This window comes from Heterodontus francisci, chromosome 6 (assembly GCF_036365525.1).
Source record: "Heterodontus francisci isolate sHetFra1 chromosome 6, sHetFra1.hap1, whole genome shotgun sequence".
NCBI lineage: Eukaryota > Metazoa > Chordata > Chondrichthyes > Heterodontiformes > Heterodontidae > Heterodontus > Heterodontus francisci.
In genome coordinates this window covers 22,552,848-22,569,174 of record NC_090376.1, presented here as the reverse complement: position 1 = coordinate 22,569,174, position 16,327 = coordinate 22,552,848, and the positions used below count along the sequence as shown (strand labels likewise).

Here is a 16,327-nt window from a genome sequence, read left to right as displayed (position 1 = left end):
ATGTTTTCTTGTCCTGTCTTCTGCAAGCAATGGCTCATGCTGGGGTATAGTTCAACAAGTGCCCTCCAGTAACACCACCAAGTGCCATGTCTGAGCCTAGACAGCAAAAGACTTTTCGATCATGGGGAGCTTTCACATGATGTCCGCACAGGTGCACTTCCAACTGCCTAATAACTAGGAATGAGAGCCAAGGCTGGTCCAGATGGACAGTGAGGTCAAACATAAATCTCTTATAGCTTCTTGGTTGAGATCACCTATTCTCAGCACAGGCTGGGGATAGAACCTGGGATCTTCCATTCTGAGTGACACAGCTCCACGTCATGCAGTATATTTACCAAATGAGGGACATTTTTAACTCAAATTGTTCCGTGGTGACACTACATGATTGGTATGACGTGGCCAGTTTGGTCAGTATAGTAAATGCTTGTGGAAATTTCCAGCTGCACTGCGCAGCGTAAACATCCAAAAAAATTGTTCAAATTCTACCTCACTCATTCTGTGGCAATAACTGCCTTTAATGCTTCTTTTCATACAGCAGCTCATAAATGTGTTAAAGCTGCTTTAAAGTACTTGGAGACAGGCAGAATAAAAGTTACAGGAGAGGCTGTCTAGAGAGGAGAAAATGCTTGTCAAGTGTCCAATGGTATGAAAAATGTGGAAAACTTATTTTTATATTTCACAATATCCAAACCACACATTTGACTACACAGTGAGAAGCTCTTTGTTCCAACTCTACTAATCCAAACAGGTCACTTATCCAAATCAGCTGGGCCCCCCATCCTGCCCTATGTATGTAATTATTTCATTACACAATATACAGCCTAGTCCTTTTAACAACATTGCTTAATTCGAATGATCCATTAATTTGTTTATTTACCACAAAATGCTTTCAGTGCTGTTTTATTTATGTTCCTTAATTTGAATGACAGGATAATTCAGTTTTTACTTCAAGCGGTAATTGATTTTGAATTAACAGTGGACTGTATCAGCTTCAGTACTGAGATCATATGGTTTAATGCAATACAACATTGGAATTAATATGCAACTGGTTATCTGAATTATTCGCTTTTCAGAACAGGAGTGTTTCCCACACTGTTTGGATGAATGGTATCTTTGTATTTGCAGGCAATTATACTAACAACTATGAATAAGAAAAATGATAGGTCTCAGATAAATGTTTTTGTTTTTATATTTTTAATTCAGTTTCTCCTTTCACCAGATTTTCCTCCCAACTGAAATCATTATTTTGTAGGCCAGTTATACTACACTATTTTATATGTGATATTTTGAGAGTACATTTTCTGAATTGCTGTCCTTTGGATAAGACATTAAACTAAGATACGGACAGAAATAAGAACAGAAAATGTTGGAAATACTCAGCAGATCTGGCAGCATCTGTGGAGAGAGCAATAGGGTCAATGACCTTCCATCAGAGCTGGAAAAAGTTAGGGATGTAACAGGTTTTAAGTAGGGTGGAGAACAAAAGGGATGATCAGTGATAGGGTGGAGGACAGGAAAGATTAAATGAGAAAAGGAATGATGGTGTACAGCAAAACGGGATGCTCGTGGGACAAGTAAAGAAACAAAGGATGTGTCTAGAGGAGGTGTAAATGGGAGTAGCAGAATCGTTACCAACCCAAAAAAATATGGGGGCAAAGGTTATGATCTGAAATTGTTGAACTCAATGTTAAGTCTGGAAGGTTGTAAAGAGCCTAATCGAAAGATGTTTCTTGAGTTTCATTGGAACACTGTAGGAGGCTGAGGACAGTGAGGTCAGAGTGAGAGTGGAGTGCAGAATTAAAATGACAGGCTCCAAGATCCAATAACTTATCTCTATAAGCTCACTGACTCCTGCAGCTACTTTGAATACACTTCCTCACACCCCACTTCCTGTAAGGATTCTATTCCATTTCTGCAGTTTCTCCATCTCTATCGCATCTGTTCTAACAATGCAGCCTTCCAGATAAGAGCTTCCAATATGTCTTTTTCCTCAATCGAGGATTTCTCCCCACCATAGTTGACAGGGCCCTTGACTGTGCCCGTTCCATTTCATGCACTTCTGCTCTCACTGCTTCTCCCTGCTCCCTAGCCATGAAAGATTTCCCCTTGTCCTCACCTGCCACCCCACAAGCCTCCACATTCAATGGATTATCCTCTGTCATTTCCGCCAAAGGGACATTTCCTCCGTGAAACCCTGGTCCACTCCTCAATCACTCTCAATGCCACCTCCCCTTCCCACAGCATCTTCCCACACACGTGCAGGAGATGCCATTTTACCTCCTCCCTTCTCATCCTCCAAGCCCCAAACACTACTTCCAGATGAAACAGCAATTTACTTGTACTTCTTTCAATTTAGAATATTATATTCTTGTTCATGATGTGATCTCCTCCACCCTAGGGAGACCAAACGCAGATTGGGTGACTGCTTTATGGAACACCTCCATTCAGTCCATGAGCATGACCCCGAGCTTTCAGTTGCCTGTCATTTTAATTCTCCGATCTGCTCCCACACTGACCTCTCTGTTCTCGGCCTCCTACTCTGTTCCAATGAAGTTCAATGTAAGCTCGAGGAACAACACCTCATCTTTCGATTAGACACTTTACAGCCTTCTGGACTCAACACTGAGTTCAACAATTTCAGATTATAATCGCAGCCCACATTGCTTTTGTTTTTGGACGGCTGCTGTTCGTATTGTTTCTGCTATTCCCATTTACACCTCTTCCAGAAACATATTTTGTGCCTTTACTTTTCCCATCCCCTTTTGCATTGCACAATCATCCCTTTTGTCATTTAACTACTTTTGCCTTCCATCCTATCACAGACCTTCCTTTTGTTCTTTCCTCCCCACCTCCCTTTCCCTCCCTCTGAACTTGCATAAAACTTGTTACATCTCTAACTTTTTTCCAGTTCTGAAGAGAAGTCTTCGACCTGAAATATTGGGCTGAGTTTTGTCAGCCCCAAAGACATTTTGAAAGCATGAGTCGACCCCATTCCAGTGGGTGGCGGGACCCTGGGGTGGCATCTTACCAGCAACAACCAATTAACAGGCTGCCACCTGGGCCACATCCCCCAGAGGGGCCGGCCCAATCAGAGGGTTATGGCTGCTGCCGTGAGTTAAGCACGGGATGTTCATTGCCTCATGGGGGTCCCTTCCTAGGCTATGGAGTGCCCATCAAGGAGGGCCTCCCCCCCCCACCACCCCGGGAACCCACTGAGAGGCAGTTTCCCGCACAGCGGTGGGCCCTCCCGATGCGGGTAAAATACCCATGCGGGCGGGAAATATCCCTTAATTGAGCCCTTAAGTGGATCAGTGGCCACATAACGAAGGTTCCCACCGCTATGGCATATTGCCATGGCAGCGGGAAGATGCTGGGCCCCCCTCCCGACGCCTTCCCCTGCCATATTACAAGCCCTCTCACAAAGCCCAACTCCAAAGGGCTGGGAAAATTCAGCCTGTTGACTCTAATTCTCTCTCCACAGATGCTGCCTGACCTGCTGGGTATTTCCAGCATTTACTGTTGTTATTTCAGAGGGTGGTTGACTTGTGCATGAAAGATCCCATGGCACATCTCAAAAAATAGCAGGGATTCTCCCAGTGTCTTTGGCCAGTGCCTCTCCCTCAACCTTTAACTGGTCATCTACCTCACTGTTGATGAGAAGTATTGTGTTTTCTGACATAACAACAGTCACTTGAATTGAAATGGAATCCATTTTGATGGGAATTGAGATGTTTTTCAACATTAAAAGTGCAATCAAACATTATTATTGTTGTGAAGCATAATGTAAATCAGATGAAGTCATCTGAATCAAATTTGAACAGTTTGAGACCAAATTGCAACTCGTAAAAAGCAAAGTTTTAAAAAGCGCACAGGGATTTGACAAGTAAGAATCATTCTAAAACTAATTTTTAAACTGTTTAATTTTAGCAAAGAACTGATTGGTCTGTCAGCGATTGTTAATATCAAACTGTAACTGGAATTATAATTTTGATGAGCAGAGTCCCTGCACATCAGAACAGAAAGTGCTGGAAATACAGAGCAGGTCTGACAGCATCTGTGTTGAGAGAAACAGAATTAATATTTCAGGTCTGTGACCCTTCATCAGACCTGAAACTTTAACTCTGTTTCTGTCTGCATAGATTTTTCTTTTATTCATTCATGGGATGTGGGCATCACTGGCTATGCCAGCATTTATTGCCCATCCCTAATTGCCATTGAGAAGGTGGTGAGCTGCCTTCTTGAACCGCTGCAGTCCATGTAAGGTAGGTACACCCACTGTGCTGTTAGGAAGGGAGTTCCAGGACTTTGACCCAGCAACAGTGAAGGAACGACGATATAGTTCCAAGTCAGGATTGTACCAGGCCTGCTGAGGATTTCCAGCACTTTCTGTTCTCAATTCAGAGTTCCAGCATCCGCAGTATTTTGCTTTTATTTTAGAGTCCCTGCACAGTTCTGTTCTCCCTAGTCAGAAAGTAATGCAGAGGTGGCAGTAAATAGAATATGAATTGATGTCCCAAAGCACTTTACAGCCAATGAAGTACTTGTGAAGTGTGGTCACAGTTGTAATGCCGGAAATGCGATCAGCCAATTGGCGCACAGCAAGCTCCCACAAACAGCAATAATCAGATAATCTGTTTTAGTGATGTCGGTTGAGGGATAAAGATTGGTCAGAAAGTCAGGGAGAACTGGTGCAATGGGATCTTTTATATCCACCTGAGAAAGCAGACGTCACTGCCCCCTAATCCTTCCTCTATTCCTGATATCAGGCTGCAAGGGGATGAATTCAACATCTGCCCACTCCCAAAGTGCGTTAATAATGGGACAAGGTACCTGGGTGGGGTGGGAGGAAGGGATTGAAATTCATCTTGGGCGGTGGTGCAAAACCAGTGGTATCAGATCAGACGCCAGCTATACGCAGCATCTGATATTCCCTTCCATTGACTGCGTTACCTTCCAAGACGAATTTCTACCCTCGATATAACTGGGTAACACTTCAATTATCATCTCTGTTAATTGATGCCTGCTCCAAATCCACAGGATCTGTGGACTTTCAGGGCCACTCACCTTAAAATGACCTTTTCCATATCAGGCTGCAATATACATCCTCTGCAATGTGGGAAAAGCATTGATAATCAAAATTGAAAAGCAATGGTAATCAAAATTAAAGTGACCTCTCACACCTCATTAAAAGAATGCATTTTGTTTCCAGTGTAAAAGTAGAAACAAGTTCCAGTATTACACAAAATGCATTATACATGTAAATAAATTTTGGGGCTGTAGTTATATTTTCAGTTTTGTATGGCTGCAAAGCAGAAGTGGGAGTATAACTCTCAGCGATCAGTGCTGACTGCACATCACATTAAAGGAGTGAAAACCCCAGTCCTTCGGGATTTTTAATGTGTTCTCCAGTTCACAGGTGGCAGTGTAACCGTTCTCTCAGCGGCCAAGTGTAGAGCGGGATATCGAATGAAAGCATTGTGTAATGATGTTAAAATGCAATTATGTCAGGATTGCAAGAAGAAACATCCAGCATTTATGGCTGTATCTACAGCCTTGTATGTTCAACAAAAATGTTTTCGTTTTCACTGTATGTTTTTTGTATGATGTTCAGATGTGAGCATGAATGCATCATAACACCATTGCTCACACTGGGCTGGATTTTGTGCAGCTGTCAAGGGTGGGAATGGTGACGGGGGGTGGGGGCGGGCAATCGTAACACAGCCATCTGCCTGGAAATCCAACGTCGTGAGGTTGGTTCGGGATTTTGTCAGTGGCAGGAAAGTACAATGGCGGCACTGTTGCCGCAAAGTGATGGGAACCTATTTGAAATTGCTGCGATGTTGATTTAAATGTATTGAAATATCATTATACCCGACTTTATGGCGATTCTGTGAACAGCGGACGACACTAACCTGCCTCCGGTTTCACGATCAGTGATAGCTGGCGGCACAAAGGCGAGAGGGCACATTGAGGCAATGGGTAGGCAGCCTTGAACACTGCAGCCTAGGGGAAGGGGTGGGGGGGAGGGGGATTGGAGGCCATTGTGAAAGCATGGTGCTGCAGGCTCTCCAAAGGGGTCTGTGGTAGTAGGGGTTCTGCAAAGGGGTGAAATGTGCTTTTGGGGGCGTGAGGGGCATGGGTCAGTATGAAGTAGGCAAACAGCTGTATGATGGGTCAGTGTGATCACACAGCTGGAACAGAGGTTCGACCATCATCTAACATAGAAACATAGAAAATAGGAGCAGGAGTAGGCCATTCCGCTGTTCGGAGCTGCTCCATCATTCAAAAAGATCATGGCTGATTGTCTAATTTAGTACTTTGTTCCCGCTTTCTCCCCATATCCCTTGATCCCTTTGGCATTACCCTTCTCAGATATATTTAATGACTTGGCCTCCACTGTCTTCTGCGGTAGAGAATTCCACAGATTCACCACCCTCTGAGTGAAGAAATTTCTCCTCATCTCGGTTCTAAATGACATAGCCCATATCCTGAGACTGTGACCCCTGGTTCTGGACTCCCCAGCCATTGGGAACACCTGCCTGCATCTAGCCTGTCTAGTCCTGTTAGAATTTTATAGGTTTCTATGAGATCCCCTCTCATTCTTCTAAACTCTAGTGAATATAGGCCTGGTCGACCCAATCTCTCCTCATATGTCAATCCAAGAAATCAGCCTAGTAAATCTTCTTTGCACTCCCTCCATGGCAAGAACATCCTTCCTCAGATAAGGAGACCAAAACTGCACACAATACTCCAGATGTGGTCTCACCAAGGCCCTGTATAACTGCAGTAAGACATCCTTGCTCCTGTACTCAAATCCTCCTACAATGAAGGCCAACATACCATTCGCCTTCCTAACTCCTTGCTGCACCTGGATGCTTGCTTTCAGTGACTGGTGTACAAAGACACCCAGGTCTTATTGCACCTCCCCCTTTCCCAATCTGCCACCATTCAGATAATAATTTGCCTTTCTGTTTTTACGACCAAAGCGGATAACTTCACATTTCTCCACCTTATACTGCATCTGCCATGCATTTGCCCACTCACCCAACTTGTCCAAATCACATTGGATCCTCTTTGCATCCTCCTCACAGCTCACAGTCCCCCCCAGCTTTGTGTCATCGGCAAACTTAGAAATATTACATTTAGTTCCCTCACTCAAGTCATTAATATATATTGTGACTAGCTAGGGCCCAGGCACAGATCCCTGCAGTACCCCACTAGTCACTGCCTGCCACCTGGAAAAAGACCCATTTATTCCTACTCTCTGTTTCCTGTCTGTCAACCAATTCTCAATCCATGCCAGTATATTACCCCCAATCCCATGTGCTTTAATTTTGCACACTAACCTCTTATGTGGGACCTTATCAAAAGCTTTCTGCAAAACCAAATACACCACATCCACTGGTTCTCCCTATCTATTCTATTAGTTACATCCTCAAAAAACTCCAGTAGATTTATTAAGCATGATTTCCTTTTCATAAACCCATGCTGACATTGTCCAAACCCATTTATGCTTTCCAGGTGTTCTGCTATCACATCCTTTGTAATGGACTCTAGCATTTTCCCCACTACTGATGTAAGGCTAACTGGATTGTAATTCCCTGTTTTTTATCTCCGTCCTTTTTTAAATAGTGGGGTTACATTTGCCACCCTCCAATCTGTAGGAACTGCTCCAGAGTCTATAGAATTTTGGAAGATGACCACCAATGCATCCACTATTTCCAGGGCCACTTCCTTTAGTATTCTGGGACGTAGATTATCAGGCCCTGGGGATTTGTCAGCCTATAATCCTATTAATTTCCCTAGCACTATTAAATAAAGGCTCACCTTAATGTCTGAGCTCTGTCACCTTCTTTCCCTTTGTGGTCCCTGTCTTGTGTGTGGATGGGCAATGTGCGCTAGTGTCCATGGAAGAGCATTTATTAACGGAGGCTCTCATCACATTGACATATTAATGAGGGCTGTGTTCACATTGGCATAGCCCTAAGGGGGAAGGGCGAAATCTACATCTCACAATTAAGGGATAATGGCAGATGGCTTTCGAACCATGAAGATTTCAACAAAGCATCTTTTAATTATTTAACACAAAATGTATAATGTACACCTATGAAACCCAAAGTGTTGCTATGTCCTCTTTTTAATCCATTTGCCGGTGCTCCTACGTGGAGTGATCCTGGCGGCAGCATCTGGGCTGGAGGCAGGCTGCTGATCAGGCTTTCCCTTGGCCTGTGATGACATTGGTGGGTGCTGCATGACCCCACAGCTGCTAAACTCCTCTGCAATCTCTGTGCATGCATGGTCAGAATGGAGGACCTCTTCTTGTCATCGCAGGGGAAGAGAACCTCCAGTCTTTCCCTTGCAGACTGGTGGAGAATCTGCAGGGAGGCATCATTGAACTGTGGGGCCACCCTGTGTCTTTGTTCCAACATCATCTTCTGCCTTCTGTAGAGGTTGGGGAGATACAGGATCTAGTAGGACAGTGTTGTAGGCTGAACCGTTACCAGGACAGTAGTGAGTGCAGGGCTGGCAAGCCTTTAAATATAGTGCCAGCACCTGCTCCGGAGTCATATGAGGCCATAATCAATGAATTGCCTCCCACTCTGCCACGTGATTGGGGGGACCTGCACCTCCTATATGCAAAATAGGCGCCCACCATGTAATTGTGGTGAGGCGGGTGCCCACGTGATAGACAGGAATGGTCCCATTTACCAGAACGGCTCATTAAATCCAGCCTACTGTATGCATCAGGACCAATTTCCTAATTATTTTGGAAAATTCAAGAAATTTGAATGGTAATATAAGTCTGGTCTGTGCCAATACATCTGAAAGCAATAAATATGTGCAATATAAATGCAGTCTAAATGGCTAACTTAAATCAAATGATATTTTTATTCATTTATAATACTAATTGTCATAAAGTTTAGCACCTGGAGACTGCAAGCAGATAAATGACATTATGTTAGACTGTAGATTTTCTTACTGAACCTTCTCGTTCTAAACAGCACACAAACATGAAAGTCACAGCCACACCAATGCTCTTTCCACAGATGCTGCCAGACCTGCTGAGTGATTCCAGCATTTCTTGTTTTTATTTCAGATTTCCAGCATTCGCAGTATTTTGCTTTTATTTTAGTTGCAATAATGGGATCACTGTCTAACATTTCAAATCTCTTATTCCCTATAGATGCCTATCCGAACTCCGAGGTTATTTACACATGGACTAATGAAGCTGACGCATCTGTGGTTGTGGCAAAAGATGGGTCTCGCCTGAATCAGTACGATTTGTTAGGTCAAACTGTGGGTAGTGAGGATATCGTTTCAAGCACAGGTCTGTTATATTTTCACTTGCTTTTGCTTATGGATATGAGATGGCATCTACATTTTAGACCTGTAGTTTTGTTTCAGCACACTTCTGGTTCATTTTTTTCTATGTTAAATGTTCTATGCCACAAAAATGCAAGTTGTAATATAAATAGTCCATTTCACCATAACTGTGGTCAAAGGACCAAGCTATCAAGTTTAAGTATTTAACTGTGTTTTTTGTTTCAGATGTCAAACAGTTACTAATTTCTTTTGTACTATATGAAACCCATCTGCCACTATCTTGGGATAAAACACTGAGATAAAGCACACTGCCTAGTTTTGATTAAATTTTGATTAAAAAAGGTTACAGAAAAATGCACTTCCTCAGGGCATTTTATTGAGTGCAATTTGGATGCAGCGTGGATTATCTGAAAACTGGTTCAAATAAAGTGCTGCTGCTTCTGAGTGACAGATCCAGGATAATGGACATCTTTCCTTCTGGGGATTCCAACCCTGGGAAACCCCCACCCCAGGCTCTGCGTCACGTGGCAGCATCTCACGTGACCCTTTAAACAAATGACGTCATCCACTCTTTGAGATACCCGGCTCCGATTGGCTGCTGGCGAGGCAATTTCACGCTCACGTGGACAGCGGTGTTACATAAAGTGATGACCAGGCGTAGGTTGCAGATCAGAGCAGTGTGTAATTATGCTGGCAACGCATAAGTTAACTTTTGGCAGATTTTAACACTTGGGGAGTATATTTTCCAACGGGGTGAAGTTAAAAACTGGCTGCTTTACTAAACTGTGCCAAAGACAAATATTTCACCCTGTAAATGGTTTAAAATCTCCCATTAGGGCAGGTATCATGGCTCCTGATGGGAAATCTACAGTAAAAGGATTTACCTATAAAGTACATTGTTTGAAAATATATTGTCAAATACTTGAGCACAATGATCCAAATTCAACATCGCCTAGTTTAGTAAAATATTGCCGTTGAAAGATTCATTATAGCAGAATGACAATACAGTCTCCAATTACTAGTTTCACCGCAAAGCACGGGACACTAATACGCTTATGCCGTTGGTCTTTGACTGGCATCTGTAAGTGCAATGTTCAAACAGGCAGACTCGTAATGTACTACCAGCTGAATTTACAAGGCGCTCTGCACATGATGCATATGCAAAACTCTTCTATGTCGGTGTTGTGAGAGCTTGGGCGGAATATCTGCTTTCTTGTAACTTTTAAAAAAAAGATTGTGGATAAAAGTTAATACAGCAGCCGGGAGGCCCCAGTGGATCATCTGGGCGCTCTGAACGTGTGCAAGCTTGCATGCCGATTAGATATGCTCTGACATCTCTCACCTTAATATGTGCTCAGAAGTCACATCTGCAATCCGAATGACACTTTGGCTTTGTGGACAGACGCGGATTATTAGCAGATCTTTGGCAAGGCCCAAAACGGCCCAAATCAATTCAGAATTTGTGAGTGGGGACATTTTTAACTATATAGGCACAAAATGGATAACATATACATCAGTGTCACAAAGATCCCCATAATGGATGTTTTGAAGCGAAATGAGAAAACAAAAAGGCAGAAAAGGCGTTTGGCCTCCGCCATTCCCTCCCAAACAGCTCAGACGAGAGGATTTACATTTTCGGAGCATTTTCTTGTAACCTTTATCTCAGAAAGAAATACTGGTTAAGGATACAGACACACAATCTCACACAATAGGGTTATTGTACTTGATTGATTTGCATTGTTGAAAACGATTTTTGTAGTAAAAGCAGGCAGTATTTGTAAATCATTTTGCATCTTCCCCTGATATATTTCCCAAGGGTTTACCGTGAGGTTTACATGCCGCTAATGTTTTGACGGTAACATTGAGAGACTGGTCTCAGTTTTTTACTTAGGGCGGCACAGTGGTTAGCACCGCAGCTTCACAGCTCCAGCGACCCGGGTTCAGTTCTGGGTACTGCCTGTGTGGAGTTTGCAAGTTCTCCCTGTGTCTGCGTGGGTTTTCTCCGGGTGCTCCGGTTTCCTCCCACATGCCAAAGACTTGCAGGTTGATAAGTAAATTGGCCATTAGAAATTGCCCCTAGTATAGGTAGGCAGTAGGGAAATGTGGGGATGTGGTAGGAATATGGAATTAGTGTAGGATTAGTATAAATGGGTGGTTGATGGTCGGCGCAGACTCGGTGGGCCGAAGGGCCTGTTTCAGTGCTATATCTCTACTACTGCAACTAGATCATATTGACCGAACAAGTCAGCTTACAAAGGCACGCAATGCCGGATCTCCTGGGTGTTTCACCAGTCTATTCTACAATTCTGTCTATTGCCAGGAAAACCCACAAAAATGAATGGCCCTTGCTTATTCTCAGTCACATTTAAGCAAGTGTGCAGGCTGCTCCAGTGTGTTCCTGCTTGATGCTAGCACAGGACCAAGCCACAAAGTCAGATCGATTCTGACACATGAAGCTGGAACTTACCAATTGACAATCATGGCCGCGTTGTTTTCAACAACGAATGGAAGTTCTCCATCGGCTTTTAATAACAAGATGCAGACAATGAGACCCAGTGTTTCTAACATCATCCTACACGATACTTGTGCGGCAGTAACGATTTCAGAAAAGAGAGCGGCAGACCGGCCAAAGACGGCGTTCCCAAATGATCCGAGATCGGTCACTCATCCTGACTTTTTTGCTGCTTCAAGATTTGGATGTCTGATTAATCCCGCGAATTGAAACCCGTTGCTGATGCAGTTTTGAACTTTGATGTGTTATGTATCTGTGTCTCTTTTAGATTTGATGGTTCAAAAAAAAAACATTCACAAGTTGGTAGCTTTTTCCTGAACGACGGGCGAGATGGTCAGGGACGGGTAGCTGGGAATGTGTGCAGAGTAGATCACACACTGCTTGGATGCAGATTGCAAGGAGGGATTAGTGGCGAACAAAAAAAAAAAAAATCGGCTTTCCGACAGAAAGCAGCAACAGCCGTCAGTGGCGTTCCAACAGTTCATGAGCCCGTTATTGGGCACAGACCCGGAGTTAGGAACGCGGACATAACACAAACCAAAGTGATCACACAGAATGAACGCGGTATGCATGACCCATTTTTGTAAAAAAAAAATCGGTTATTCCCAAAGGTAACTCAGCAGTTAAACAAAATCCCTTTGTCAAATCTGTTCTGGTGTCCAGCTTATCTTACTGGCGACCTACTGGCGGAGTGACAATGTTCGCGGCATATGTGACAGCTCGTTTGGTGCTTATCGCAGTATGATTTATGATATTCTTGAGCTGCAATTTTAGAAGTTGCACTCTGTGCAATACAACAGCCGAAGTGTCAGAAATGAACGCTTTCTGGAGTGGGGCTGACAGAGGCGGGGTAGTGGCGACATGCATCCGCTTGTAGATGTTCCACACGCCCTGTTAAAATGTACAATTTGGCTGTCTGCCAAATAGTACACCATAGTAAGGTTCGACTGCATAACTAAAATTGTACTTTGTGCTTCCAGACTGGCTTTCTCAGGCCCCATTAGAAAAATTATCTTACAACTAATTCTTAAATTTCTGCTTAGTGGCTGGACAAAAACAAACTAGGTTAACCAATTTGCAGAGATCAATGAATTGAAGTCCAAAGTGATCAGAATTTGCCTAAATCGTCCATCCATGCGGCATTTCATATAGAAATCAGGATGGACAAGAGCTCCCAATGTACGGTGTGAGACTGCTAACATTTTTAACCGTTGAAAAGTTACCATGTGCTCTTTTGATGAAAGTAACAGTGGGTATATTGCATGTACTCCCATATGCATTCCCTAATAATGTAACTATTTCGACACCATTTATTTGTCATCTTTTTTAGCCAATGTTTTCCCCCCTCAAAGGCATTGACTTAATCCTATCCTTACCCAATATGTGCTGTCATGGACACTTCCAGTGGGGGGTCCCTGGAAAACAATCAGGAGTTGGAACCTGAGGATAATTTCCCACTCCTTGGCTGAAGGCTGCTGATGTCAATTGTTAAACCGCTTATTGTCACTTGCTGAGAACGCAGCCCATGGTTTGTTCCTAGGACTTCCCTAGTGTATGAATATTTTTTGCTTTGTGGATAAATAAGGTTTTGTAGCTTACTACTTTTCTAGCCCAGTTGCATCACAGAATCGTTGCAGCGCAGAAGGAGGCCATTCGGCCCATCTTGTTCCACCGGCTGTCTGAAAAAACAATTCTCTCAGTTCCATTCCCCCACGCTGCATATTCTTCCTTTTCCTGTCCAATTCCCTTTTGAATGTTTCAGTTAAACCTACGACCACCACATTCTCAGGCAGCGCATTCCAGACCTTAACCACTTGCTGTGTGAAAAAGTTTTTCCTCATGTCACTTTTGCTTCTCTTACCAAATACTTTAAATCTGTGCCCTCTCATTCTCGATCCTTTCACAGGTGAGAACGGTTTCTCCCTATCTGCTCTGTCCAGACCTCTCATGATTTTAAATACCTCAATCAAATCACCTCTCAGCCTTCTCTTCTCTAAGGAAAACAGTCCTAACTTCTGCAATCTTCATAAGTGAAATTCCTCATCCTTGGAGCCATTCTCGTGAAGCTTTTCTGTATTCTCTTCAATGCCCTCACATCTTTCCTCAAGAGCAGCACCCAGAATTGGACGCAATACTCCAACTAAGGCCGAACTAGTGTCTTATACAAGTTCAACATAACTTCCTTGCTCTTGTACTTTATGCCCCTATTAATAAAGCCCAGGATACTGTATGCTTTATTAACTGCTCTCTCAACCTGTCCTGCCACCCTCAATGACTTATGCACATATACACCTAGATCTCTCTGCTCCGGAACCCCCTTTAGAATTGTACCCTTTATTCTTTCGTACCAAAATGAATCACTTCACATTTCTCTGCTTTGAACTTCATCTGCCACCTGTATGCCCATTCCACCAACTTGTCTATATCCTTTTGAAGTTTAACACTATCCTCCTCACAGGTCACAATGCTTCCAAGTTTCGTATCATCTGCAAACTTTGAAATTGTGCCCTATACACCAAGGTCTAGGTCATTAATATATATCAGGAAAAGCAAGGGTCCCAACACTGACCCCTGGGAACTCCACTACAAACCTTCCTCCAGCCCGAGAAACATGCATTAACCACTACTCTTTGTTTCCTGTCACTCAGCCAATTTCCTATCCATGTTGCTACATTCCCTTTTATTCCATGAGCTACAAGTTTGATCACAAGTTTGTTGTGTGGCACTGTATCAAATGCTTTTTGAAAGTCCATGTACACCACATCAACAGCAATGCCCTCATCAACCTCTTCAAAAACTCCAACAAGTTAGTTAAACATGATTTTCCCTTAAGAAATTAATGCTGGCTTTCCTTACTTAACTCACATTTGTCCATGTGACTATTAATTTTGTCCCAAATTAGTTTTCTAGAAGTTTTCCCACCACTGAAGTTAAGCTGACTGGCCTCTAGTTGTTGGTCTTATCTGTTTTTGAACAAGGGTGTAACGTTTGCAATTCTCAAGTCCTCTGACACCACCCCTGAGTCTAAGAAAGACTGAAAAATTATGGCCAGTCCCTCTGCAATTTCCACCCTCACCTCCCTCAGTATCTGGTCCTGGTGCCTTATCCACTTTAAGTGCAGACAGCCTATCTAATAATTCCTCTTTATCAATTTTAAACCCCTCTAGTGTCTGATTTACCTCTTCTTTCAACATTGCCTGGGTTGCATCTTCTTCCTTGGTAAAGACAGATGCAAAGTATTCATTTAATACCTCAGTTATGCCCTTTGCCTCCATGTGTAAATCCCCTTTGTGGTCCCTAATTGGCCCCATTCCTCCTTTTAACACCCTTTTACTAATTATATGACTATAGAAAACTTTGGGATTTCCTTTAATGCTAGTTGCCAGTCTCTTTTCATGCTCTCTCTTTGCATCTCTTATTTGCTTTTTCACTTCCCCTCTGGATCTTTTATATTCAGCCTGGTTCTCAATAGTATTTTCTACCTGGCTTCTGTCATAAGCCCACTTTTTCCTCTTTATCTTGATCTACCTCTTTTGTCATCCAGGGAGCTCTGGATTTGTTTTCCCTATTTTTCCCCTTCGAGGGTACATACCTTGACTGTGTCCAAACTGTCTCTTCTTTGAAGGTAGCTCATTGTTCATCTACTGGTTTTCCTGCCAGCTTTTGACTCCAATTTATTCACCCCAGCTCCATTCTTTCCCCATTGAAGTTGGCCTTCCCCGAGTTAATTATTCTTACCCTGGATTGCTGTTTATCCTTTTCCATAGTCAGCCTAAACCTTATGATACAATGATTACTGTCCCCTAAATGCTTTCCTACTGACACTTGATCCACTTGGCCCACCTCATTCCCAAGAACCAGGTCTAGCAGTGCCTCCTTTCTCGTTGGACTAGCAACACACTGTTGTAGAAAATTTTCCTGAACACACTCTAGGAACTTTTGCCCCTCACTGCCCTTTACACTACTATTATCCCAGTCTATGTTTGGATAATTAAAGTCCCCCATTATAACTCCCCTATAATGTTTGCATCAGTAGATTATTAACACATTTTTATCTTTTGTGGTATGAAATGCATTCAGGCATTCGTTTAAAATGACGATAATTCATAATTCAATGCAAGTTTTCCAGGGTTAAAACTTTCAACTTTTTGTAGAATCATAGAACGGTGACAGCATTGAAGGAGGCCATTTGGCCCATCGTGTCCATGCCAGCTTTCTGCAAGAGCGACTCAACTACTCCCACGCCACCACTTTTCCTGTAACCCTGAACATTTTTTTTCTTCAGATAATTTTCCAATACCCTTTTGAAAGCCATAATTGAATCTGCCTCCACCACTCTCTCAGGCAGTGCATTCCAGATCCTAACCACTCGCTGCATTAAAAACTCCCATCAACAGCTGTTTAACCTGTTTAAGCAGTAGATGTGTGAGAATCACATATAGGCTGGAATTTTATGCATCCCCCTCCTGGGGGCAGGCTGGGAGGTGGAGG

General features: G+C 43.1%; 2 protein-coding genes across 4 annotated transcripts in view; one reads left to right on the top strand and one right to left on the bottom strand.

The window, feature by feature from the left end:
* Nucleotides 1–16,327, bottom strand: part of gabrb3 (gamma-aminobutyric acid type A receptor subunit beta3) — a 568,810-nt gene that overhangs the window by 457,367 nt on the left and 95,116 nt on the right. The gene's annotated exons all lie outside the window — the stretch shown is intronic.
* gabra5 (gamma-aminobutyric acid type A receptor subunit alpha5) overlaps nucleotides 1–16,327 on the top strand; it is an 86,276-nt gene that overhangs the window by 49,731 nt on the left and 20,218 nt on the right. The window contains exon 6 of the mRNA XM_068033279.1: nucleotides 9,185–9,328. Coding sequence (XP_067889380.1) covers nucleotides 9,185–9,328 — 144 coding nt within the window. The remainder of the gene's footprint in view (nucleotides 1–9,184; nucleotides 9,329–16,327) is intronic.